Raw genomic sequence first — 27,553 nt, forward strand, 5'->3', positions numbered from 1 at the left:
GATTGTTATCCATGAATGGATAAAATCAATTTAGTAGACTCTGATCAACATTTCTGTAAACTGACATAAGACATAACAGAATAAAGTAGAAAATATCCAAGTGTACTGTACATAGTATGGTTACATGTGAGTGTGGTTTGTGGACCAGAGTCATAATGCAGCATATATTTCTTACTGTGGGTTTTTTTTTTCTTTTTGCCATTTGTGTATTCACCCTGCATTTTTATTTTTACTTCTTCCAGTCTTATTGAGGTATAATTGATCAAAAAGCTTATAACTTTTTGAAAATGCAGAGATCAAGGGTGCTGGTATGATGAAGACAAGGGGAGCAGCTGAAAGAACGGTGAGAGATTTTTAGCAACTATTACACATGAACATTTTGGTTATCTGGAGAAAAAAAGAACCCCAATGTTTTGTTATATTTTAAAATTATAACTAAGCCTACTATATGCTATTGCTCCAAATATCTGAAACCATATCTAACAGTAAAATATAATATGCTTGCTTTGCAATTGTACATACTCTTACCTCACTTATATTTGAATCTGTTATCTGCCCCTGGACACTCATTATTTTAATCAGTCTATCTTTTATGTTGGGAGGTAAAGGCTTAATGTCTGTGATGTATCTGGAGATGTTCTTCATGAAGCACCACAGGCATCTGAAATACAAATACAATGTAGTAAATTACATGGTACTGGTCCTCATTCCTAATATTTATGCTGTTCCTTCTCATTTAGTCTTTTCATAAATAGGGTGTACATTTGTATCGATATTTGCAACTAAAGCTTGCTGAGATTCAAAAGCCTAGCATGCGCTCTGTTAGGCTGAGGCTCTTCCTTTACATTTTTTTCTCAGTATACCTCATTTACTAAAATGCATTCTAAATGACAAAAAAAAATTTTCCTAAGTCAGTCTCTCTAATTCCTAAGACACAGTTACTACCAAGATTTCAGTTACATATTCCTAAATAAATATTGGATGAGGGCCTACTTATTGACAAGTTTTATCTATTAATCCAGCAAACTTTTCACTATTTTTCTTAAAAATTATGTGTATAATGAAATCATGAAAGAACTACAACCACAACGATTGCACAAATAGTACAAATCATGGAGATAACAAACTTAGTGCCAGGATTGTATATATATAAAGGAGAGTTATCAGAGCAGGCAATAATCAAGGCCCATATGACCAACATATTTCCTATGTAGCCTGAAATTCCAACTATCTGAGAAACTCATATTTTAAACAAACATAAATCTTACTTAAATCTCTGATTTCAACTACCTCCACATATATAATTTTACATTATATACATATACACTATACATTACATCCTATCCTTCCCCCTTCCATTAGATTAGTTCCTCCCACTAATATCTAGTGTATGTTCTTTATTTTTTTCTGTGCTTTTATACACATGTGCATGCGTACACACACACACACACACACACACACACACACACACACACACACACTGACACATTTAAAGGGATGGGGGGATCACTGTTTCCTAAAATGGCCTCACCGTATACTCACTTTTCTATACCCTCTTTCATTCAATAATATCTTACAGAATTCTTCAAAGCATCAAGTATAGTTTTAATGCTCCCTTAATGGCTTAATGGCCATATAATATTTCACAGCATGGAGGATTTATTTAGTTATTCCCCTATTTATGAACATTCCACTGTTTCTAGGACATGTTAACATACGTTGTCAACTTGTTTTCTAGAAAGTCTGTGACACTTCATATTTCTATCAGCAGTACTGGAGTATCGTATTCCTCTACATTCCTGAAGCAACAGGTTCATTTTATTTATTTTTCCATTTATTTCCGTTGTCTCCCCAATCCCACACCCCACCACTCCAGGAATCCATTCTAATGTCTAGTGTGTACCCTTTCGTTGTATGTGTCCTTTTAACATGCTTGTTGTATGTATTTCTAATTTATATATCTGGTATTTGTCATAGATTTGTTTAGTTTTTCACTCACCAGTGTTTTTAAGATCTACCTACTCTTAAATGTTGGAAAATCTCATGTGTGAAAAGTGGTATCTTATTATTACTTTAATTTGTATTCCTCTAATTACTAGTAAATTTGACATCTTTTTATGAACTTGCTGGCTCTCTGGATATGCTTTTCTCTAAATTGTCTATTCATATCCTTTGCCTATTTTGCTGTTTTTTGACTTAAATTTTAAGAGTTGTTTTTGTGGCCAAATATATGACTGAATTTGTATTTGTTCCACAAGTATTCAGAGAATATATATTCTCTAAGAGATGTAATGTTCTATTATACATGTATGTCTAAATATATCTCTCCATATAAGTATATGTATATGCACACAAATATATTATGTGAATATATGTGATTGTTTGATAGTATTTAATTCTTCTGTTATCTTTCTACCAAATTTGTAGAATTCTTTTTTTTTTAAAGATTTTATTTCTTTATTTTAGAGAGAGGGAGTGAGCATGAGCAGAGGGGAGGAGCGGGGGGGAGGAAGAGGGAGAGAATCTCCAGCAGACTCTGCACTGAGCATGGAGCCTGACACAGGGCTCGATCTCACGACCCTGAGATCATGACCTGAGCTGAAACCAAGAGTCGGACGCTTAACTGACTGAGCCACCTAGGTGCCCCTATTTGTAGAATTCTTAATTTATAATACTTGTATTTTGAAATCAAGTTTTACTTTCATTTCTACTCGTTTTTGCTTTTTGTACATTACTGTTTTATAATGAAAAAATTCAAAAATACATAAAAATAAAATAGGATGACATAAAACCCATGTACCATAAGTCTAGAATTTTAAAATTTATTATTTATCATTGTGTCAGATATCTTTCTTAAGACATAAAACATTTCACACTTGATCTTAGCCAAAAGGCCGAAAAGTGATAAGAAATAAAACATTTCAGATAAAAATAAAGCCTCCTTTGTACATCTACATAGGTTTACTCTTTCTCTGTCTTTGCAGAGGCAACCACTAGCATGAAGTTTTTGAAAACAGTTTGTGTCCATGATTTTATTTTTACTACTAAAGTATATATGCATAAATAACAGACTATTGTTTTTATATTTGCAAAATGTAGTGTATTAAGTTTCCTACCATGGCTGACCTTGTCAATTGTCCTTGTAAGTGACAATTTTCCTTTTCCTAAGACTTTGGTGTTAGTTGCAAATTCATGATCATTATATCTTCTTGTGGAATATTCCTTTTATCATTAAGTAATGTCTCTCTCTATACATACTGTTTTTCACATCAGATTGTATTCAGTCCAGTTTTAAAGTTGTTCTACTATCCTTCTTTGGCTTCTTTTGCTAACATGTTTTTTTTTTTTTTTTTAAGATTTTATTTATTTATTTGAGAGACAGCATGAGAAGGGGGAGAGAAAGCAAGAAGCAGACACCCCCTGCCTTCGGCTCAGGTCATGATCCCAGGGTCCTGGGATCGAGTCCCGTATCGGGCTCCTTGCTCAGCAGGGAGCCTGCTTCTCCCTCTGCCTGCCGCTCCCCCTGCTTGTGCTCTCTCTCTCTGACGAATAAATAAATAAAATCTTTTCAAAAAAAAAAAAAAAGCAGACACCCTATTGAGCAGGGAGCCTGATGCAGGGCTCAATCCCAAAACCCTGGGATCATGATCTGAGCCGAAGGCAGATGCTTAACTGACTGAGCCACCTAGGTGCCCCTCTTTTGCTAACATGTTTACAAGACTCATCTGCATTATTGCAGATAGCTATAATTTGTTCATTTTAATTTTCTGTTTGTTCATGTCCATTTTCAATGCTGCCTACTATTCCATTGTGTGAATAATTTATCTTTTCTACTGTTGCTGTACAGTTGGGTGGTTTATAATTTACTCTTATGTATAAAATTCATATGAATACTCTTGGAAGGTCTTTTGGTGCCATGTGTGCCTGTTTTTGATCAAGTATATATCTAGGAGCAGAATTGCTTGCTGATAAGGTATGCATATGTTTAGCTTAATGCCAAACAGTTTTCTGAAGTGATTGTACTGATTCCTGGAATCCATATCCTTGCCAACACTCGGCATTGTCAGTTTTTAAATTTTAGCCAATTTATGAATATATGGTAGCAATGCAATGTGACTTTAAGTTTCAGTCCCTTATTATTAATTAATTTGAGCATGTTTTCATTTCTTTATTGTTCATTTGGATGGTCTCTTGAGGAGTATCTGTTCAAGTATCCTGCCAAGCTTTCTTTTGGGTCTATGTTTTACTTACGGATATGTAGGAGTTCCTCTTATATTCTGGATATGAGCTTTCTGTTGGTTATATATGTTACAAATATATTCTCCCATTCTGTGGTTTGCCTTTTCATTCTCTTAATCATGTCTTATGTTGAAGAGAAGTATAATCTAATGCAGCCCAATATATTAATGTTTTCTTTATGGTTTCTTTTGGGTTCTGTTTATGAACTCTTTCACTGTCCTAAGTTCATGAAGATATTCTGCTATGTTTTCTTCCAGAAAAAATTCACTAAATGTATTGTTTTACCTTTCACTTAAAAACAATTTTTTTTTTAAATTAAGTATACTCTATGCCCACTGTGGGGCTCAAACTCACAACCCTGAGACCAAGAGTTGCATGTTCTACTGACTGAGCCAGCCAGGTGCCCCTACTTTTCGCTTTTTGACTTAAAAACTACCTGGAATTGATTGTTGCAATTGTAAAGAACTATGCAGAATCTGAGAGTTTACCCCACTTACAAGCTTACAAGTGAGCCTATTACCAATTCATGAATGCTGGCAGAAGACCCAGAGATTCCTGGGTCATAGAAAAAGGGCTTTATTACTCATGACAAGAGCAGTAGCCAGAGCTTCACATTTATGCAGGTTCCCCATGCCCTCTAAGTCCTACAGTGTAATGTACGTAGGGCCCAGATGAATGCTTGCTCACGCGGTGGGTTGTATTGCAGGAGAAAACACCGAGCTTGGGTGATTCACAACTTTTATGGTAAACTGAAGCAAGTCTGCTCTGTTTTGGAAGGAGACAATATTTGCTGCACAAACAACCCTGAGAAATGCCCTAGGTAAAGAGTAGTCAAGGCCCTACATTCTTGGCATACCTGTAAAGTTCATGGCAGATTGCCTCTCCCAACATCTACCCAACACGTTCTTGGCTGAACTCAAATATTTATGTAAGTGTACCACTCTGTCAGCTACTCTAATTAATTTGATCAACAAAGGCAGAAACCAAATCTGTTCACTTTGTCTCTTAAAGCATTTAATTAAGGCTACTATCAATAGTATTCCAAGTAGCAGGGTAAGGCCAATCTGCAGTAATGACCTCGACAGCACCCCGAGGGTCCCAGACTTAGTTAACTGTGAATAAGTATGGAAGGGTGGGGAGGACCAGTAAGTCTCATTTTAGATAGACAGGATGTAGTCCAATCTATCATCCACTACGAAACATGCAAAGGAATTTAGATTGTTATTTCAATGGCTACATTTTTCTTTTGTAGGACTTCTAATTAAAAAAAATCTGGGGCGCCTGGGTAGCTCAGTTAGTTAAGCATCCACCTTTGGCTCAGGTTGTGATCCCAGGGTGCTGGCATGGAGCCCCACATCAGGCTCCCTGCTCAGTGGGGAGTCTGTTTATCCCTCTTCTTCTGCCCCTCTTCCCTGCTTGTGCTTACTCTCTCATTCTCTCTCAAATAAATAAAATCTTTAAAAAAAAATCTATTATCTGTATTCTCTTAAGGATAACTGTTTCTTTGTTTTTGAATATGTCTAATACATTTGTTTTAAAATACCTTTCAAACTGTTCTATTATTTGTAGTTCTTAAAGTGTCAATTCTCTATTTTCTGCTGAGTCTCTTTCGTGCCATTTTTTTGTAAGTTTTTTTTTTTAAATTCTTTAATCTCCAGCAGACTCCCCGCTGAGCCTGATGTGGGGCTGGATGCAGGGCTCCAGGCAGGGCTCAACCTCACAACTGAGGTCATGACCTGAGCCGAAATCAAGCGTGGGTCCCTTAACCAACTGAGCCATCCAAACACACCCCCCTGCCTTTTTAAGTTTTTACTGTTAACTCTTTTACACAAGTAATTTTTCATGAGAGTCCTGTGTTCTTTGTGTGAAGCCATCCCCATAGTGAAGGTTTGGGTTTTCTCTGCTTGAGGACCCTATGTTTGGTTGGGCTTCAATAACAAAATACCACAGAGTGGCAGGCTCATAAACATGAGAAATTTAATCCTCACAGTGCTGGATGCTATAAGTCTGAGATCAGAGTGCTAGCATGGTTGAATAAGGGCCCTCTTCCTGGTTCATATTCAGTGCCCTCTCTATGTGTCCTCATATAGTGGAAGGGGCCAGAGATTTCTCTGGAAGTTTTAAAAGGGCACTAATCCCAATCATGAGGGCCCTACCCTCATGATTTAAACACCTCCAAAAGCCCCCACCTACTTAACATTCAGCCTGTAGCACATCCCATGAGCGTTCACAAGTTCCAAAGCAAAGTTAATGTTATTTATTTATCTTGAGGATTCTGTAACATATTCACAGTGAACATTCAAACCATACACTTGTGCATAATAAAGGCATGAAAGACCAGTTTTTCAACAGGAATTCCACTTTTGGCTGGGACTCTATATCCTTGTCAGTGCATGTGGGTTGCTCTGGGGGTGGGGCGTGTGCGACCTCAAGCTAGGCGGCTCTGCAGCAGGGGTAGATTCCGAAGGAGCTGAGTAATGCAAGCTATCTGTTGACCATTCTCTCCATGGGCAGCAAGTCCTTCCCTGAAGAGTGATCTGAGCGGCGTATCTCCATGGCTAGCTCTCTCATTTTCCAAAACTATGTTTCATTTAGGTGTTTGTATATTTTAAGTAATTCACACTGAATGGACTACATGGCATAATAAAGGGTAATAAGTTTAGACTCTCCCAGCTCTCATTCTCCTCTACTCTGTTAGGATATTGAAATCAGATATTCCATTATCAACAGACATTTATATCATTTATTCTAAAAGTAAAAGCTTAATGAAAAAAACTCCCAACTTTTTGATAATGGCTTTATTAAGATATAATTGACATAACATCAGTGTTTTTTGGTATATTCACAGAATTGTGCATTCATCATCACTATCTAATTCCAGAACATTTTCATTACTCTAAAAATAAATCTTGTACCCATTAGCAGTCAGCTGACAATCTCTCCCATCTCCGACCCATCTACTCTGTCTCATCCACATAAACGGAATCGTAATAATATATGGTCTCTTGTTACTGGCTTCTTTTACTTAGCATAACATTTTTAAGTTCTTCCATTTCAATTACTGTACTTTTTCAATTCCAGAATTTCCATTAGGTTCTTTTTTTATATATGATTGCTATCTCTTTACTGCTATTGTCTATTTGATGAGACACTGTCATCATACCTTCTTTTCCTTTTTTGAAATCAAGGTGAAATTCATAAAATATAATTAATTGAAGCATACAATTCAGTGGCATTTTGTACATTTATAATGTTGTGCAACTACCACCTCTATCTAGTTATAAAACATTTGTTATTAGCTCAAGAGAAAATGTGTACCTATTAAGGAGTCAGTCCCCATTCCTCTCTCCACTGGGTATCTGGCAACTACCAACTTGCTCTCTGTTGCTATGGATTTATCTATTTCAGTTATTTCATATAAATGAATTCATACAATATGTGGTCTTTTGTGTCTGGCTTCATCCACTTAGCATAATGTTTCCAAGGTTCATCCATGTTGTTGCATGTATCAATACTTTATTCCTTTTTAATGGCTGAATGGTATTTCATTATATGGATATACCACATTTATTTTTTATTATTTTTTTAAAAAATATTTTATTTATTTATTTGACAGAGAGAGACACAGCGAGAGCAGGAACACAAGTGGGGGAGTGGGAGAGAGAGAAGCAGGCCTTCCGTGGAGCAGGGAGCCTGATATGGGGCTCAATCCCAGGACCCTGGGATCATGACTGGAGCCGAAGGCAGACACTTAATGACTGAGCCACCCAGGCACCCCCGATATACCACATTTATTTAAAAGATTTTATTTTTAAGTAATCTCTACACCCAATGTGGAGCTTGAACTCAAAACCCGGAGATCAAGAGTCACATGCTCTACTGACCAAGCCAGTCAGGTGCCCCCCACATTTTGTTTAATGATCATTGGTGATGGACATTTTGGTTGTTTCCACTTTTTAGCTATTGTGAATACTGCTGCTATGAACATATATGTACTAGTATTTATTTGAGTATCTAGTTTCAGTTCTTTTGGGTATATACTTGGGAGTGAAATTGCTGGGTAATATAAAAATTCCATGTTTAACTTTTTTTTTTTTTTTAAAGATTTTATTTATTTATTTATTTGACACAGAGAGAGAGTACAAGCAGGGGGATTGGCAGGCAGAAGGAGAGGGAGAAGCAATCTCCCCACTGATCAGGGAGCCTGATGTGGGGCTCAATCCCAGGACCCTGAGATCATGACCTGAGTGGAAGGTAGACGCTTAACCAACTGAATCACCCAGGCACCCCTCAATATTTAACTTCTTGGGGCGCCTGGGTGGCTCAGTCGTTAAGCGTCTGCCTTCGGCTCAGGTCATGATCCCAGGGTCCTGGGATCGAGCCCCACATCGGGCTCCCAGCTCAGCGGGAAGCCTGCTTCTCCCGCTCCCACTCCCCCTGCTTGTGTTCCCTCTCTTGCTGTGTCTCTCTCTGTCACATAAATAAAATCTTTAAAAAAAAAAAAAAATTTAACTTCTTAAGGAACTGCCAAGCAGTTTTCTCCTTTACTTAATATATGTCTTCTTTTAATTCTTTGAATACGTTTATAATAGTTTCTCTGAAGTCTTGCTAAGTCCAACATCTGGGTCCTCTCTAAGGAAGTTTCTGTTGCCTATTTTTTTCTGTGTACGAGTCAAACTTTCTGTTTGTCTTGAAATTTTTTTGTTGAAAACGGGACAGTTTAGATAATAAAATGTAGAAACTTTGGATATTGATCCCACACATTTGTGATTATTTGTTTGTTTAGTGACCTGGCTGGACTATTTTAGTGAAGTCTATTTCCCTCACTATATGCAACTTCTGATTTGCTTCTTAGTGGGCACAGCTTGGACATAAGCATTGTTCCCTTAGGATGTCAGTGGTTTTGGTAGGGCTCTCTGTGACTCAGAGCCAAAGGCTGTCAACCTTCACTCCTTACAGATTGCTCTCATGTTTTCAACAATGTGTGGGGTACAAATTGCTCCACAATGTCATCCAATTCATTTTGGACTCCTTTGTGGGATTCGTTTCTGAGATCAGTGTTTAAGGTTTGTTCTGACTCAGGGCAGGCTCTTGTTAGATGTCCCTTTCCCTGGTTCCCTCTGGTAAACTTCTTTTCCCATTTCATTATATGGTATATCCATATAATGAAATACCATTCAGCCATTAAAAAGGAATAAAGTATTGATACATGCCTATGGTTTAGCTTGCATCTCACATGTAGCTCTCAGACTCTTGGTTAATACTTACTTAGATTTGAACTTCCTTCACCCTCTGTTTCAAATAAAATCATTTTCTTGACAGCTTTAGAATTGTTTTGCAGCCTGTCTTACTTCTTGGGAAAAATCTCTAAGCTACAATTTCAGAGCTGGGAACAAGGATGATGATATGCTTCTCTCTGAGTGAAACCCCTACTTTCGGAGCAGAGTGCTGGGCAGTAGCCTCTGGTCTTCTTACTTGCCTCTTCTAGGATGGAACCTCTACCCACGAATGAGCTGGGATAAGAGAGATCAGCATCCCAGTATTCTCAGCATGCCATGCTGAAATAGAACCTGTGCTCCATAAGTATGGGCTAGGTGGAGGTAGCAATCCCCCAACCGTCGACCATACTCACCCATAATTTAGCCTGTGAACAAGTACCTAGGGAGAAGTGTGACAAGAAATACTGGCATCCTGTTTTTTCCAGGAAAATACTGAAGCCCTTGACTAGGAACTGGGGGGAGACGTAGCTCCATCACCTTAGCCATACCCACCTGGAGTGGAGGTATGGTTCAAATGCCATAGACTTGTTGTTCTTACTGAGTTTTAAAAGATTATCTTGAATGAATGTTTTTTTCATTTGCTGTCTGCCCTTAGGAGGATTTCCAGAGACTTTAAGCGTTGGTTTTGTTTTATAATTTTCAACTTTTATGCTTATTTTACGGGGGAGCAGGTCTGTGCAGCTCCTCATACTTCCTTTTCAGTAAGTCTTCCAAATAGCATCAATCTTCGCATCCATTTAACAACTGTATCCCATTAATAAGAAATATAGTGACTCCTTTTCTTTCAAATATGTACTTGGGCTCTTTTCAAATAAGTTGGTCATTTTAAGTTTGCTTACTTTTCAGTGCAAGGTCTTTCTATCCCAACTGATTCTACAACAATTCTTGGAAAGAAATGGTGAGAGAGAGAGAGAGACAGACAGACAGACATACTCATGTATTTTTAAAAATCCATATAATTGCTAAATTGTTTTAAAAATTGAGGTGAGACAGTTTCCCAACTTCTGGCTCGTGGTCATAGTTAGGCCTTTCACACTTCCATAGGTATGCTCAGAAGGTAAGGTCCCAACTGCTCTTTATTTGGGCCATTTCTCAGGTGGGTTGTGTTTGTAGCAAACAGTTCTGAGAGATAAGGTATTGTCTCCCTCCAAGACAAAGGGCAAGTCTGCTTATTGCTTGTTACAAAACTGTGTATTCCTCGAGCTCAGTGGTTTTTTTCCCTGTAATATACCGATTGTGCAGGCATCCATCTGAGCCCTCTGTGTCATCCTCATTGGATTTGGGGGAGAAGGGCAACTGAGGCAAACTGCTCATGCGGCTTGCTGTGCTGTAACAAAGTCCCTTGTCTCTAGCCCAGAAATCTTGTGTCTTCTGCCACTGTCAAACAATATGAACAGTAACAGTCTCATCAAGTAAAATCAAATCCTAGATCTAACAATTTTGGGATGAGAATGGGATGCTGATGGAAACATAGGTTTATGCAAGAAGGAGGAGAAAAGTTCTGTGGGCCAGGTCTGGGGATATGAGACTCCTTGAGATCTAGTAGCAAATGCTCTCCCCATTTACAGCAATTTGTGCTCTAACCCAAAGTGATATTTTAAAAAAATGGCGCTTTTCCACCTCTAGTCAATGTGATATGGGAAACAAAGGCAGAAGAAAAATTATTAAATTTCCTTACTACCTACAGCCCACTGACAAGTCCTTGAAACAGAGAGTAACATTCCTCTGGGACTCAACTGCCTCAATGTTAATACTTTGCTAAGGGCAAAAGGCAATCCTAGCCCAACCTGCCCCATCCCCCTGGATCCCGTAAGCCTACTTTAACATATAAAAATTCTTTTGGAAACTTCCTTTATATCTAAACCCCCCAAGATACGTGTTGGCAATCATCCCCCAAGCATATGGCCCACTGATATACATCTGAAGGGTCTCATGACTAAGGTTTTATTAGATGGTAATAAATGACCTTTTTCCCAACAATAGCTAGCCCCCTCAAGGTCCTGGAAACCTTGCTTCCAAAATTCCTCAGAGACTTGTGCTATCACTAACCCCTTCCCAACTTGAAAGGATATAATGGGCCGCTCCTCATGACCCCAGTGCAACTCCTTCTGCCCATGGGTCCTGTCCCCGTGCTTTCATAAAACCACCTTTTTGTACCAAAGCCATGTCAAGAATTCTTTCTTGGCTATCAGCTTTGAATCCTAACATCTTTCCTACATCACTTACTGCTTACTCTACAATGGCAGAGTCCCCAAATTCAGTGTTTCTTTCCTGTAATGCACCTCACAGCTTGATTAGACATTCATTTGGGCCCTCTGTGTTACTCTTGTGGAATGCAACCCACTGCTTGTGTTGGCATCCATCTGAGCCCTTTGTGTTGCTGCTGTGTGTCTTGGAGGTCAAGAGGAAGTGACATAAACACGCTAATGCTCATACTGCTTGCTGTGCAATGAATAATAAAGTCCATTGTGCCTTTGATCCAAGAACCTTTGTTCTACCAGCATCCACGAAACAAAACCAGGCTAAAAAATGTATTAGCTTATAAGAAGGGTAAAATCAGATTCTATACTGACAGTCATTCCCCTTATATTTTCCTTTACGCAGATTTCAGCTATATTTCAACTGTTTCCCTTTTCCCCACAATGCCATCCTTTTTTCTGCTCCATCTCTCTTCCTAGTCTTTTTCATCTGGGCCCTTTAGGGTCCTCTTCTCTGAACTCAGCTGTCTAGCCTGTGCCATGTATTCTCCACAGTAAATGCCTTCCTCTTTTTGCTCCAGTTCCCTCCAGCAGCAACATTAGGGAGCTTGGAAAGAAACAAATTCAGTATTTTGAAAAATACTGCTATGAGAACTATTAAATGGTTCATGAAGTCTATCCAAAAGTCTGTTGGTCAAACAAAGAAAGTTTATTAAATTTTCCACAGCAAGGATTTAACAGGGTTTTGGTAGTGTCTCAATAGGGGAAAGCTACGCAAGAGTACATTCAGGTTTCTCCCTCCAAGATGGGGAGTGGGTTAATATTAGGCAAAATTTGTGACCTAATAGTGTAAGACTGATGGATACAGGGTCTCAAAGCAGGCCTTGGTGAACAATCTATCCTGATAAACATAACGTTTGCTTTAATAATCAAAATGTTTGTCCTAATAACCAAACATTTGTTTAGATAAACAGATGGCAAAAATTTCCTGGAGCAAGTTATACTGACATAAGCTATCTCAGTTTTCAGTCCCATCGGTTGACACAGGTGGTCTAAGTTCTCAAAACAAAAATGAAAACTGGCCAGCTAAAACCTAACAAAATCTTCAAAAGCTGTAAAAAAAAAAAAAAAAAAAGGGTGGGGGTGGGCGGGTGGGGTGAGATAGACATCTCATCTGATAGGAATTGCTCCAAATTTTATAGTTAAAAGAAACAACTTATTTATATTTAACCCATCAGTTATATGGTGAATTAATGTAACAAAGAAATCATTTTTGGCATAATACGAATGTTGCATAAAATTTGGTCCTTGGTCACCTTTTCCTCTCCCCATATTCTCTCCCTTAAACTTAGCAATGGCTTCATCTATCATCTGTTAGGAATTTACTCCTAATTTTAGACTCAATCCTTGATCTCTCTTTCATATTTCTATCTGCCTGTTTGATATTTCTAATGGATGTTCTGATTCATTTTTCTCATAAGACACTTACTTCTCCATGATTATCTAATGTTAATCACCATTTTCCTGGTCAACAAAGCTGAAAACTTTAATTTTTGCTTTTTCCCTTTCCTTGGTCCTTCTATTTAAAACTATTCACCACATCCCAGATCCAAAGAATTCTCTAAGGCAGTGCTTCAAAGAGCTAGTCAGTGAGGAGATTCAAGGATGTAAACCAAGCAGTTTCCTGCATGGAGAAGTCCCATCCTCTGGACTAAACAGTGCACTCAGTAAAAGAGTTGATTGTTATTTTGGATCAAGCTCCTTACCTTGTTACATCCCAGAAATAGCTTGCTGACCAGCTGCCAACCTGAACATACCTCTTCCCAAAAGGATTAGGAAATATGGATCTCAAGCCAAAAATGGACCCTATGGGGGACAACACTGTAGTATGACAATGAAGGTCAGGTGTTCATTTTTTTGCTTTATTTAATTTTAAAAAAAGATTTTATTTATTTATTTGACAGAGAGAGCACAAGCAGGTAGAGTGGCAGGCAGAGGGAGAGGGAGAAGCAGGCTCCCCACTGAGCTGAGAGCCTGACATGGGGCTCAATCCCAGGACCCTGGGATCATGACCTGAGCCAAAGGCAGATGTTTAACCAACTGAACCACCCAGGCATCCCAATCTTTTTGCTTTATTTCCAAGTTCTGGATAATTTTTCTTAAGGTGTTATTCCGTTTCCTCTTTTTTTCATTAAGCACTATGTTTTATTTATTTTATGTTAGTGGTTTATTTATCAAGTTGTTTATTTATCTTTATTTGGCCACAGCCAAACTTATAGAAAGATGCAACCCCCAGGGGTATAGTGAATGCTCCAACAATATGAAATCACAGATGCTTGGCCAGAAGGCCTCGTATCTGAGGTTTTGTCAAAGCACTGGAAGTCATGGTAGTTATTCTCCTCAACACCAACCTCAAACCTAATGTCCTTGCTAACTCACTAAGCACTATATTTTATTTTAAGATTTTATTCATTTGAGAGAGAGAGTGTGCGCGCATGTGTGTGGGCAGGGAGAGGAGCAGAGACAGAGAATCTCAAGCAGACTCCACGCCATCAAGTGTGGGGCTGGTCTCTGGACCTGATGGGGGTGGGTGGGAGGGTTTGAGTGTGTGTGTGTGTGTGTGTGGGGCAGACATGGGGCGGGATGCGGGGCTGGATCCCACAACCTGTGAGATCATGACCTGAGCCCAAACCAAGAGTCTGAAGCTTAATGGACTGAGCCACCCAGTCACCCCAGCATTATGTCTTAAAGTTCCATCCATACAAATCTACTCTTCACTTCCCTAACAGCTGCATAATACTCGATGGCACCTCTCCCAGTGATAGACATTCCAATTTTCTGTCACCACAGTGGAATTCTGCAATGAACATCTTCATACATGTCTCCTAGTTTGGGCTCTCCTTACCTCTTTCCAAGATTCTGCAACAGTTTCCTAAGTGTCTCTTTATTCCCAACTTCTCCCTAATTCAAATCTCTCTCTACTCCCAGCACAGTTCCAAAATCTTTTATAGCTCCCATTGCTACAGAATTAAACACTGTTATATCATTCTGGTCCCCAAAGTTCTACTCCTAATTATATGGTTTTATGTCATACTACTCTGCTATTCATATTGTATTCTTCAGCCAAACTGAAACGCTACTTTCTGGTGAAATACTGCTGTCTGGTCTTCTCCCGTATTTCTAACTTTCCTGCTTGTCAAGCCTTTGCCCTTATTATTCCACTCCTTCTTGGATGCATTTCCTCTCATTTCCAATTGTCAGATGCTACGAATCTTCAAATACAACCCCCTTTACAAAGCCTTCTCCTAGTCTTGTATATTCTTTTCCTCATCAGAAGTTTCAAAACTCTTTGTTAATCCCTCTTTTGTGCTATTATTACTTATATTATAGCTATTTATATATTTGCCTAATGCTAGTCCCATAAGACTGTACCTTCTTTATGCTAGTTATTTCCCACAATCATCAGCATAGTGCTTCATATGCCAAATGTGCACTTTAAATACATGCTTACCTGAATATTGAGCAACTCCTAAAAATAAGGAACTGTGGCTATGAAGAGATAAAAGACTTGATTCTGGCCACAGAAGTTCAGAGGATCATTTGTATGGATACATCAGGGAAGTGTCAGGACAAAGACAGGAATTAAAAGACAGGAATTCAGCTAGGCTTTAGTCTGTCTTCCTAACTTGCACTCAACTATTTCTCCAACTCTTTTTACTGACAAAGAAAATCCTATTTGGATTAGGCATAAAATTTAAGCCAAGAATGAAAGCAAGATACTTTTCTCAGGACTCTAAATAAGCCTGAGTTATACATAGGAGAATCAACGGATTTCTCTTATAAAAAGTGACTGTGGGGGTGGCTGGGTGGTTCAGTTGGTTAAGCATCTGCCTTCAGCTCAGGTCATGATCCCAGGGTCCTGGGATGGAGCCCTGCATCAGGCTCCCTGCTCAGAGGGGAGACTGCTTCTCCCTTTCCCTCTGCCTACCCCCCACCCCGCTCATGCTCTTTCTTGAGTGTGCACTCTGTTGATCTCAAATAAATAAAATCTTAAAAAAAAACCCCAAAACATGTGACTGTGGACTGAGGGCCAGAAGTTTATGAGATATAATGTAAAGGTTACATCTCAGTGATTTCAAAAGCACTCAACAGATTAAGATAATTGTTCTCCTCAGCCTTAATTTTTACATGGCAATATTTTTAATGTAATATTAATGAACTGAAAGCTCCTGGAGAGAAGCAATTGCCACTGTAACTGCGACTTCCAGCACAATATCTCATGTGAAATAATTAATAACAATAACTAACACTTAGTGGTGCTTATTACTTGCTAGTGTTAAAATAAAATAACATGGAGACCAGGCTTGAAAATCCCTCAAGCAGACAAAACCAGTTAGGTCACATAAGTGAAACTTAATCTAGCTTTTATCATGATTGTAAGAGAAACTTAACCTAGGTTATTTCTTGTAAATGTCTCTGATAATGATAAATAACACTTAAATCATCTTCCTAAAGTAGTATAAGAGAATCACTTTTAACCAATCCCCTGCCATTTATAAACTCCCATTTAAAAAAAAATTAATTCCAGTATACTTAACAGTGTTATATTAGTTTCAGGTGTACAATGTAGTGATTCAATAATTCTATACATTACTCAGTGCTCATCATGATAAGTGTACTCTTTAATCCCCTTCACTTATTACCCATCTCCCCCCGCAACCCACCGCCCCTCTGGTAACCATCAGTTTGTTCTCTATATTTAAGAATCTGTTGCTTGGTTTGTCTCTCTCTTTTTCCTTTGCTCATTTGTTTTGTTTCTTAAATTCCACATATGAGTGAAATCATATGGTATTTGTCATTCTCTGACTGACTTATTTCACTTAGCATTACATTCTCTAGCTCCATCCATGTTGTTGCAAATGGCAAGATTTCATTTTTTTTTTATGGCTGAATAATATCCCAGTGCGTGTGTGCATGCACGAGCATGTATGTGTGTGTTTCACATCTTCTTTATCCATTCATCTATCAATGGACACTTGGGTTGCTTCCATAATTTGGCTATTGAAAATAATGCTGCAATACACATAGGGGTACACAAAACTGTACCCCTGAAACAAATAATACATTATATGTTAATTAAAAAAAAGGAAGAAAAAAATAAACATAGGGGTATATATATCTTTTTGAATTAGTGTTTTTGTATTCTTTGGGTAAATACCCAGTAGTGAAATTATTGGATCATACAGTAATCCTATTTTTAACTTTTTAAGGAAACTTCATATTGTATAAATTCCTCTTGTAAATAACCAATCGTTGTAAAGATTAAACAACTTTCTCATCCTCACTTTATAAGCCATCCTGTAATTACATGCCTCTGAGATTCTAACCACTTCTGGTTTGAAGTCTCCCTGTTTGCTAACAATTTGTTTCTCACTCAGTAAAATATTCGTATCAAGTAGAACTCTCTGAATTTTATTTTGACAGTTTTTGGTGTCAGAAGTGGGATCCAAAGATGACCCCAGCTCAGCCCCAAGGCCAGTGAGTAACCAGGTGCCAACACCCATGAAGCCCACTGCACACTGCTTTCTTACCAACCGTGGAATTCCAGGGTAAGTCTTTCTCAGATTCAAACTCTACTCCCTTTGTGTTGACCTTTCTGGTTTTACTAAGCAACCTTTGTTGAAGGTTTTCAGTAAGTCACACTATTCTGTTCTAAAGAGGGGTTAATGTGTGAAATTCTCTGTTTTGGAACAGCCGTTGAAAAACAGTACCCCTGATAATTAAGATTTCCTAGGGAATCTAAGGCAAAGATGGGTTCTACCTGGTCCAAAACTCAGACTAGGATCTTATGCCTTTTTGGAAAAATGGGTGAACTTTACAAAGAATAATTGGAACAGCAGTGACCATTTTGGGAAAATCCTTAACTTAGATAAAATAGCCCACCTTAGGGGCACCTTTTAAAAAAGAGGATCACAAATTACTTAAAGACAATAAATGCATTCATTAGTTGGTATGCCAAAGTGTTAAAAAGACAAAATGACTCCAAAAATAGCTTCTCTAAAGAATTCTTACAGCACACAAATAAAAAAGTTGTGGTAAAAAGCTTAAATCATCTGAGCAGATAACCTTAAATTATTCTATCTGCCAGAAACACAATTTGGGTCCAGCTATTCTTTTGGGTTTTGTATTACTGTACCTGACACACAGCTAAAATTTTTAAACGAAAGCTATAAAATCTCTGTTTACAACTGTCTATATATTAATGTATATGTGTCTATGTATGTATGTTATGCATATGTGATTTTCAAAAAGAGCTCTATTTAATTAGCTTAAAGAAATATAAGTACTTAAATAAGTTAAGTATTCTTAAAACTCTCAGAAATATAGACACTAACCCAAATGCTTTTCAAGTTCATAAGATCTGGGATAATCTTCAATGCATTTTGCAAATAGTTTAAATGTGTTGATGTAATTAAAACAGGCATGTCTTCTTAGTAGTCAACATTAAACATAATGCCAATATACAATCTTTCCTACCTGGATTTACTAGTCAAATAAGCTGATGCTATCTTTGTTACAAAATTTGTAAGCAAGAAAAACCAAAGATGTTAGTTAGGTATTTAATATTTAATCCAAGCATAATTATTAAAAACAAATATTTTAAGATTAAATAAGATGATGGATATTCCTCTAATGTAGATGAATGAAATGAAATAAAATGTAGATCATTTCCAAATAGATAATATACTGAAACATTAATTGCTAAATATATGTTTAAGTTTATTTACTTTTGGGGTGCCTGGGTGGCTCATTCGTTAAGCGTCTGCCTTCGGCTCAGGATCGAGCCCCACATCAGGCTCCCTGCTCAGCAGGAAGCCTGCTTCTCCCTCTCCCACTCCCCCTGCTTGTGTTCCCTCTCTCGCTGTGTCTCTCTCTGTCAAATAAATAAAATCTTAAAAAAAAAAAAAAGTTTATTTACTTTTGGCAGCTTAATTTTTATAAAGAGACAAAAAATACTTGGATCTATTTTTAAACATGCCTTTTGCCACATTAAAAAAATGTACTATGAAGAAGCACATGTCTCTAAAAAATATACTTTCTTATAATTAAGTGTTCATAAATTTGCTAATCTACTACAAGATGCTGATGTATGCCAGATGTTTACAACTGCCTTCTTCCTAGTTTTCATTGGAAAATAAAAATTACTAACAGTTAAAATTTATGATCCATATATAAAAATAAGCCTACTAAAACAAGAGTAAAAGAAAACAACTATGTATACAAAGTATGAGAGGAGAATAGGATGTGTTTTTTATATGAAGAGTATGCAAAGAATATAGGATGTGTTCTTATTAAGGAAAAAAAGAGTAATCTTGTCCTAAAGTAAAATGGTTATCCCAGAATGAGAAAGAAAAAAGGAATAAAACAAAAATCTAAATGGATACAGAAAGTTGCAGAAGGCTTGTGAAGAAATTCCATGCTGCATGGTCAAAGTTAGCTAAAATTAAATGGATTTATTTATAAAATTTTCCAAAACTGAGTTGAATAATACACTAATACAAAACCACAGTTTAATTTTCTCTCTGTTAAAAGGACAAAGTTTCTTAGATTGTTAGTCTGCTCTTAATCAGAGATTATGAAAGGTTTTTCTTTACCTTTTGTGTATTTTGTCTAGGAAACAAAGATTCAATGTCTTACGAAAATAATTTCCTGTGTTTCACTTTGTCTTTATCAGGTTTTTGATTGCTTAGGAAAACAATCTTTTCAATATTAAAAGAGCTAAGGTATTTTTTTTTTTTAAGATTTTATTTATTTGACAGAGAGAGACACAGCGAGAGAGGGAACACAAGCAGTGTGAGTGGGAGAGGGAGAAGCAGGCTTCCTGCGGAGCAGGGAGCCCAATGCGGCGCTTGATCCCAGGACCCTTGGATCATGACCTGAGCCCAAGGCAGATGCTTAACGACTGAGCCACCCAGGCGCCCCAGAGCTAATGTATTTTTAACAACTATGTACTTTCTATGTTTGCTTGTGAAGTCTTTTTGTTACTTTGGTTGAATAGGTAACTAAGTATTATTTCACAATGACCTGTGATCCTATTTAATTAAGTGGTGTTTTGTTTTGTTTTGAGAGAGAGGAGGAGGGGGAGAGGGAGAGGGAGAATCTTAAGCAGGCTCCACGCCCAGCACAGAGCCCGATATGGGGTCAATCGCTCGACCCTGAGATCATGACCTGAGCCGAAATCAAAGAGTCGGAGGCTTAACTGACTGTGCCCCTCAGGCGCCTCTAATCAAGTGACTGAAACCTTTTGACATTTTTTACAAACTGCCCAAAATCAAATTCTAAATGAAGTCTTTTTGACTTCGAACTAACTTTGGGGTATTCCCAAGGCTCCCTGGAAGATCTCAGTTTTTTTTCTCTCCTTATAAAAATGGAGACATTGAATTATAAATTTCTCAAATGTTAAATTGCATGGGAAACATTATCAAGTAAAGGGGATGCTTAATCTTCTTAGACTGTATTTGTATGGATATATGTTATTAATATAAGTGTTCCAGAAATTGCATAGAACTCCTAGGAATCTGATATGCCCTGATATAATGTTATCAGTTATTTTTAAATGTTGTATGCCACAGGAATAGCCAAACTTACCTGTCAATCACATCATTTTTTTTTTTTTTTACAGTGAACTCTTTAACTAAGGCTATTTTTAAGTCTTTTGTCATTCACAGACAGTTGTTTTACACTTAATTCTTCTATGAAAACATTTATAATCAACTACAGGCCAGAATGCTTTGTTTTCAAGGAGATTCATAGAAAAGACACTGACATATACTCTAGAATAGAAGTTTCTGATAATTTTAAGATCATACGACTTAACTAGGTAAGAATTTCTAGCATACTATGGAGAAACTGATTGATCCATAAAACTGCTAACCCAAGAGCAAGAAAACAAGAATTGATTACATGGGACTAAACTAATGGAGATGATTATAATTTTTATGACATTGTTTGCAACATTTTTGGTTCTTTACTGTTTTACTCTCCAAATTTAAAGAACCCCTTTTCTCCTATCAAGCCACTATGTAACTTATAACAATTTGGTAAACTTTTGTAAACAAAGATTAAACATTTATCTTTTTCTCCCTACCTGATCCCTTCAGAATTCAAAACAAAACAAAACAACAACAAAAAACCCTTATTGAGTGTACTTATTTTCATGGCAGTATAGGTATTTGCATAAATTCAACAAGAATTTATTCTCTTTATAACAGGACACAATTGGACAAGCCCTTGGCTTGGCTTCTTGGCCTGAAGAGGTGTTTAAACATCTAATCCGAGATTTCTAATTACCAGATGGTTTTTAAGAAGCTAAGGTTGATTTGTGGAGCCAATAAAACCCTTTGAGTTACCAAAGCTTGGACTGGAATATCATATTTGAACATATGCATAAAATCACTATTCTGCTGCACTTATATAAATAACAAGCTGAATTTAATGAGACTAAACTTATTTTACAATTATATTGTGATTATCTTTGGTAAAAACGAAGTGACTAGGGGCACCTGGGTGGCTCAGTCGTTAAGCGTCTGCCTTCGGCTCGGGTCATGATCTCAGGGTCCTGGGATCGAGCCCCGCCTCGGGCTCCCTGCTCGGTGGGAGGCCTGCTTCTCCCTCTCCCTCTCCCCCTGCTTGTGTTCCCTCTCTCGCTGTGCCTCTCTCTATCAAATAAATAAATAAAAACAAAACAAAACAAAACAAAAAAACGAGGTGACTATAAGAGAGAAAAGTTATGTTTCAATAGAAAACTATAGTATACCTATTATCAGATTCTAGTCCTGTTCATTATCTTTGAGGTTTTGTTATCTATCTGTAAACTCAACTGGTCCTGAATTCTTCCAGTTTCCTCCAACACCTGGCTACAGCTTTCCAAACTAACATTTCCAATTTTCTCTCACCATTCTGACTTGGAATAAAAACTAAAATTGCCCTTTAACCCAAGCCCTACAACCTAAAGCCAGACAACTTGATATAAATCTCAGAGATATCACCACAAGAGATCATGTACAGACAACCTTAGTGCTTATTTCTATATGGGCCACTCAGAGAGTTCACCAGAACACCCAATGACATCATCAAAGTCATTCAAACTGCAAATCAGGAAAATCCAACAGATTGAAACTGCCATCCTCACTCCACTATCTAAAGATGTTTTGAGCTCAAATCTAGAAATTTTCTTGACTGGCTGCTCTTCAGACTCAGAAACTGAGTTTGTAATTTGCTCCAACGATTAATTTTTATCCTTCTTTTGTTTCCATAGAAATGCCTGTTTGCTCACACCGTATAGGGGCCCAACTTAGATGGAAGCTCTCCTATAACACTCCTGAAATAAGACATCATCATGTTTATCCTAAGTAATCATAACATGATTCAACAGTGTGAGGCACTAATGTAATATTAAAAAACTTACTTTCCACCAGGTCTAAGAAGCTTTCTGTGATCCATTCCAAAAAAAGACATTAGAACTTAGAGACTTAGTTTATTGGAAAAGACACCAACAAAAGACTGCTTTTAAATCACCTCAGAGAGATGTCTTCTGCAAAATCCCTACAATTACAGCAGAAATCTATAAACTCTCTAGCCAGAGTTATATTAGACAATTGCACAGCCTTAGACACCCTCACCACTTAATAAGGAGATGCATATGCTCCAACTGGTTAAAAAAAACAATTTCCATGTTAATAAATTAGGACTAATTACCCCCAATTTAAAAGATCTTAAAGATCAGATGTCACTCTTTCATCAAATAGGTGATATTTCTTTCACTGATTTATTTAGTTGGTTAAATCTTGGCTCCTGGGAATCTCTGCTTCCAGGAATTTTTCAATCCTTGTCTGTTGCTTCCCTCATAGTCATCATATTAACCTTGCTAGTTGTAGAAGTGCCAACAACACTGACTCCATCTTTGGCCCTCCATTTTGTTTATGCTCATGCAATGACCTCCCTCAGGGCTACATGTTCCAGGCCACTTGGACGTTAATGTATGCCCTGACCAGAATGCGGGAAGGCTTACTCTGATCTTCCCTCAAGTGGCGTACAGAAGGCACACTTCAGATAACTAGGAGAGATGGCTGGTGCATAAAAGGCGCCACTTTAGATAACCAGGAGAGATGACTGGTGCACAGATGGCGCCACTTTAGATAACCCCCCCTTGAGTGCACCACGATGCCCCTTGCTCTATAAAAGCTGTAGCTTAAGGTTTGGACTGGGTGGAGAATAGCTGCATAGCACCTGGATCATTTATCCACTGGCTCCCCCTTGTCAGTAGGTTACATTGAATAAAGTCTGTGTAAACACTATGGAGTGGCTTGCTTCATTTTTGGCTTTCCAAGTGCCTACTTGGTGTGGAGGATATTTTACTGTACCTCCCCCACCTTCTAACACTAGTGCACTGTATCCTCTCAAGAGTTTTAAATGCCTTTCAGCAGCCACTCACACACCAAATGATATCCATCAGGATTACACAACTCAAAGAACTCAATAATCCTACTGCCCATGCCTACAATGACTATGCAACTGTTTGTAATGGCAACTACATGACCATACAACCCAAAGACTACATCAACAGTGGTAGCGAGAGTAATAGCATATTGGCTCACACTTTCAGCTTGCTGAGGGAATGACCAAAAGGGGGTAATTTTTTAGATAAAATAAAATGGAGACCACGCTCGAAAATCCCCTAAGCAGACCAAACCAGTTAGATCATATAAGTAAACATAATCTGGTTTATTTCATGAATGTAAGTGAAATTTAACAAGTTATTTCTTGTAAATCCCTCTGATAATCATAAACAAAACATAAATCATCTCCCTAAAATAGTGTAAGACAATTACTTTTAACCAATCCCTTGCAGTTCTTTAAATTGTGGTACCAATCGTAATAACCAATCACTGTAAAGGTTAAACAAACCTAGTCATTCTCAGTTTATAAGCCATCTTGCAAACACATGCCTCTGGGATTCTCGTTTCTCCCTCACGAAAATAAAGCTCCTTGAAATTTCTTTTGACACTAGGCATCCTTCTAAGGACTTTACATATGTTAAATTTATTCCTCACTATAACTCTATGAGATAGGTACCGTTGTTACACTAATTTGATAGGTCAAGAACTCAGGCACAGAGGTTAAATTACTCTCCATGGTCACACAGCTGGTGAATGGGACTGGGAGCTGAACCCTGTAATCGCAATCAAGCAATCAAGGAGCCGTGCTGCCTCGAAGAATCAGTATCTATCCCAGTTACAGGAACTGGTGGAACTTTGCTGAAGGCTTCTGAGAGCCACATCTAGTGTTTTGTTTTGTTCTACCAAGGCTTTCAGCTCCCGTCAGAAACAGGCCACTGCCAGGAATTGCCTGGGCATCAAGTTGTCAAGGCTGACTGAGAGTTCGGACACCCATCTGGGGGCGCCCACAGCGGACAGCGGGGCAAACCTGCCTAGCAGCCCACTTGACACAACTGTCCTCTAAGAGGAGACAACAAATCAGGAACTCAGAAACAGAAACACCAGCGGGGCCCTCTTCAGAGGTCCAGAGCTGGGAAGGGGCGGGGAGGGAGAGCAAGCACAGGGCTCGGCTGGGGCGGGGCGAAGGGGAGGCGGGGACCGGGTGGACTCACAGATCCAGAAGCTGACTGACCCGCCGCGAGCTAGGCATCGCGGCCGCCCAGGAGAGCCTCTTCCGTGGGCCCAGGGCCGCCCCAACGGAGCCAGAGACCGTCCGTCAACTCCTGCCCCCGCGCGACGCGTAGGCCCTCGTGACGTCACACGGCTTCTTCCGGTGACCGGGACGCAGCCACGCTCGGGACTACGGAGGGAAAGAAGAGAAGGGAGGTGATAAAATGTAGAGTAGCCCTAAACTCGGTGAGGCGCGACGGGAGTTGTAGTTCTGCCACCTCGCGGGCTCCGTTTACGGGCGGTTTCCTAGGAGTTGAAGCCCCGCGCGCAACCTAGCTGGGCACACCTCCAGCGGCGCTCTGCTTAGAAGCCGCTCCTCTTACTGCAGGGACGTATTTGATGCTGGTCCGTGCATTTGGCGACACATACTGGAGACTCCCTTGGAAATGGACTCCATTAACGTGAAACGGAGCGTTTTAGAGCAACCAGGAGTGACCGCTGTTTACCGAGCATTTTCTCTGAAGCACGTACTGAGCTACGTGCTCTCAATTAACTACATTCATTTAATCCTGTGAAGTCGTGATTATTTAGCCTTATTTTACAGATGAGGACACTACATGCCAACAAAAAAGCTCAGTAAGAATTTCATCATAGGGGGGAGGGGCATCTGTTCAAATCAGAAAGGATTCTAAAGAAGGAGCACCCTTTCCCAGGTGGAATTCTTTCTCTTTGGTTATGCTGCAGAGTGCCGGCTATTTTTTAGTGTTTTTCGTTCTTCCTTGTGGATTGATTTGTTGTTTATGTGTTTGTCTTCCTTTTATAAGCTGAAAGTTGGAACCCAGTTTTGTTCATCTTTTCAGGATGCTGCTTATTCAGGCAATACACATTTATCAAGCACTGAAGGAGGGTAGAGAGAGTGCTGGTGCTGAGGATTCAGTGGTGAACACATGCACCAGACCAGTAGAAGGACAATTAAATTGTTAAATGCTAAGATGAAGTTAATGCTATGCGAGCACCCATGGAGGAGTTGGGGGAGCAGTTCAGAGAGAAAACTGTGGTCTGTTAGGGACTGCAGACAATTCAGGGTGGTGGCTACAATGGAGGGTGGTGAGAGATGAATGTAGAGCAGGAGTTGGCAAACTTTCTATGGAGGGCCAGATAGTAAAGATTGTAGAGTTTTGTGGGCCATACTGTCTTGGTCACAGCTACTCAACTTGTAGCTCAAAAGAAGCCATAGACAATATGAATGAGTGGAGCTGTGTTCCAATAAAGTTTTCTTATTGAAGTTTGAATTTCATGTAGTTTTCATTGTCATGAAATATTCATATTTTGGTTTTTCAACCATTTAAAACTTTACGTTGCAAACTACAAAAATGAGCAGTGGGCTGGATTTGGCCGGCTGGTGGTAGGTCTGTCCTCTTCTGATCAGAAAGCTAAAATGGGGCCTAATGATCTGTGTTAAACAATTTAGGCTTTGTCTGGAGGACTTTGGGTGGAGTCATAGGTAGGTTTTAAGCAAGGACAGGGCATGCATAGGAAAAATGAGATTTAGAAAGAACTCTAGCTGTGAAGTATTCAAAGAACTGTAGAGGTCACAGGTGGAGACCAGATAGGAGTCCTTTGATGATAGCCTGAGCTAAAGTAGTAACAATGGAATGGATAAACAGATTCAAGAGGTAATGGAAGTTGAACTGATAGGATTTAGAGATCGGTAGGGGTGAGGGAAAGTGAAGAGTCAAGATGAACTTTTAGGCTTTGGGTTCGGAGAATTGGGTGGCATATAGTGGTGCCATTTATTGAGCTGAGAGGATTGCAAGAGTTTTCTGAAGAGAGGAGGAAAGTATTGTTGGACATGTGGCTTTTGAGGTATCTATGGAAAAATGTAGGCATGGAGCTATAGATCTGCAAATTGTGCTGGTTTGCTCTTAAAGAAGAGATTGAATAGCAGTGATAATGCATGCATTTACTTATTGATAACAGTAATTTAGAAGAATCCTCTGCTGTTCTGGGAGCCATTTAGACCTTGGAAGACCATGGGAGAGCTTGACAGAGCAGATAAGGGTAGGACTTCATAGTCCTTCCTATCTGTTGAGTGCTGCACAGCTGTCCATCTGGGTCTTCCCACTGATTACTTGATTCTTCAACGAAAATATAGGCCATTGCCCCATTATTATGAGATGTTCAGCTTTGGGTGCCAGTATTCTTCTCAGTAGTCAAAGGAAGTCATCACAACTGTTTTTTTTTTAAGAAAATTATAATGAGGTAAGATGACAAAGTCCTAGTTATTTCTAGCCAGTTATTTTATTTTTAAATTTTTATTTATTTTTTTAAAAGATTTTACTCATTTATTTGACAGAGAGAGGGAGAGCACAAGCAGGCAGAGGGAGAGGGAGAAGCAAGCTCCCCCCTGAGCAGAGAGCCTGACATGGGGCTTGATCCCAGGGTCCTGGGATCATGACCTGAGCGGAAGGCAGACGCTTAACCAACTGAGCCACCCAGGTACCCCTCTAGCCAATTATTTTAAAGGTGAAAGATGTGTACATGATATCACAATTCTTAGGACTATTTTTTTTTCTTCAAAGATTTATTTATTTTGGAGAGAGCTAGTGGGCGGGTCAGAGGTACATTGAGTGAGAGCAAATCCTTGGAGAGGTAGCTGAGAACAGCAATTGACACTGAGAAGAAACAGCCAAAGAGGTAGGGAAAAAAAACAGTGGGGTGCTACAGAAGATAATCATGACCAAAACTGTCACATGCTGAAGAGAAATCAAGTAAGATAACACCTGAAGGTGGTTTAGCCAGAAGAAGGTCATCAAGGGTCTTTGAGGTGGTGATGGAGGATGCAGTCTGATTGTAATGTCAGGAATGAATGGGAAGTAAGGAAATGAACACACAAGTAGCCCAACTCTCATTTACAATACATACTTGTTCAAATGAATTGCTGTTTCTATTAAGACTCATATTGAGAAGAAAAGGAGATTGTAAAAGTGTATAGCTCTACTTTGTGGAAGGTAAAATGGGATAACTCAGAACTGTTATTTATGGACCTTCTAGGTGTCAAACGTGGTAAATACTTAACAGGATCTCATGTAGTCATCAATCGAGTCTGAAATATGCTATCTTATAGATGAACGTGAGGTTTACCTAAATAAATAGGTCTGTCAGATTC

At 38.7% G+C, this 27,553-nt stretch overlaps 1 protein-coding gene and 1 long non-coding RNA gene across 11 annotated transcripts in view; one reads left to right on the plus strand and one right to left on the minus strand.

Moving 5' to 3' along the window:
* The window catches only part of AMN1 (antagonist of mitotic exit network 1 homolog), a 71,648-nt gene extending 47,121 nt beyond the window's left edge, over positions 1-24,527 (minus strand). For 6 of the 7 annotated variants that reach the window (XM_036099531.2, XM_078075854.1, XM_078075852.1 and 3 more), the window contains exons 1-2: positions 24,387-24,527; positions 529-661 (exon numbers count right to left, since the gene is read on the minus strand). In XM_036099531.2, coding sequence (XP_035955424.1) covers positions 529-661; positions 24,387-24,424 — 171 coding nt within the window. In that variant the 5' untranslated portion in view covers positions 24,425-24,527. The remainder of the gene's footprint in view (positions 1-528; positions 662-24,386) is intronic. The other variant, XM_078075857.1, reaches the window with a different exon arrangement.
* A 129-nt stretch (positions 24,528-24,656) lies between these two features.
* Positions 24,657-27,553, plus strand: part of LOC118540388 (uncharacterized) — a 106,289-nt gene continuing 103,392 nt past the window's right edge. For all 4 annotated transcript variants that reach the window (XR_013449133.1, XR_013449134.1, XR_013449135.1 and 1 more), the window contains exon 1: positions 24,657-25,020. This is a non-coding gene — a long non-coding RNA (uncharacterized LOC118540388). The remainder of the gene's footprint in view (positions 25,021-27,553) is intronic.

This window comes from Halichoerus grypus, chromosome 6, assembly GCF_964656455.1.
Source record: "Halichoerus grypus chromosome 6, mHalGry1.hap1.1, whole genome shotgun sequence".
NCBI classification, from domain to species: Eukaryota; Metazoa; Chordata; class Mammalia; order Carnivora; family Phocidae; genus Halichoerus; species Halichoerus grypus.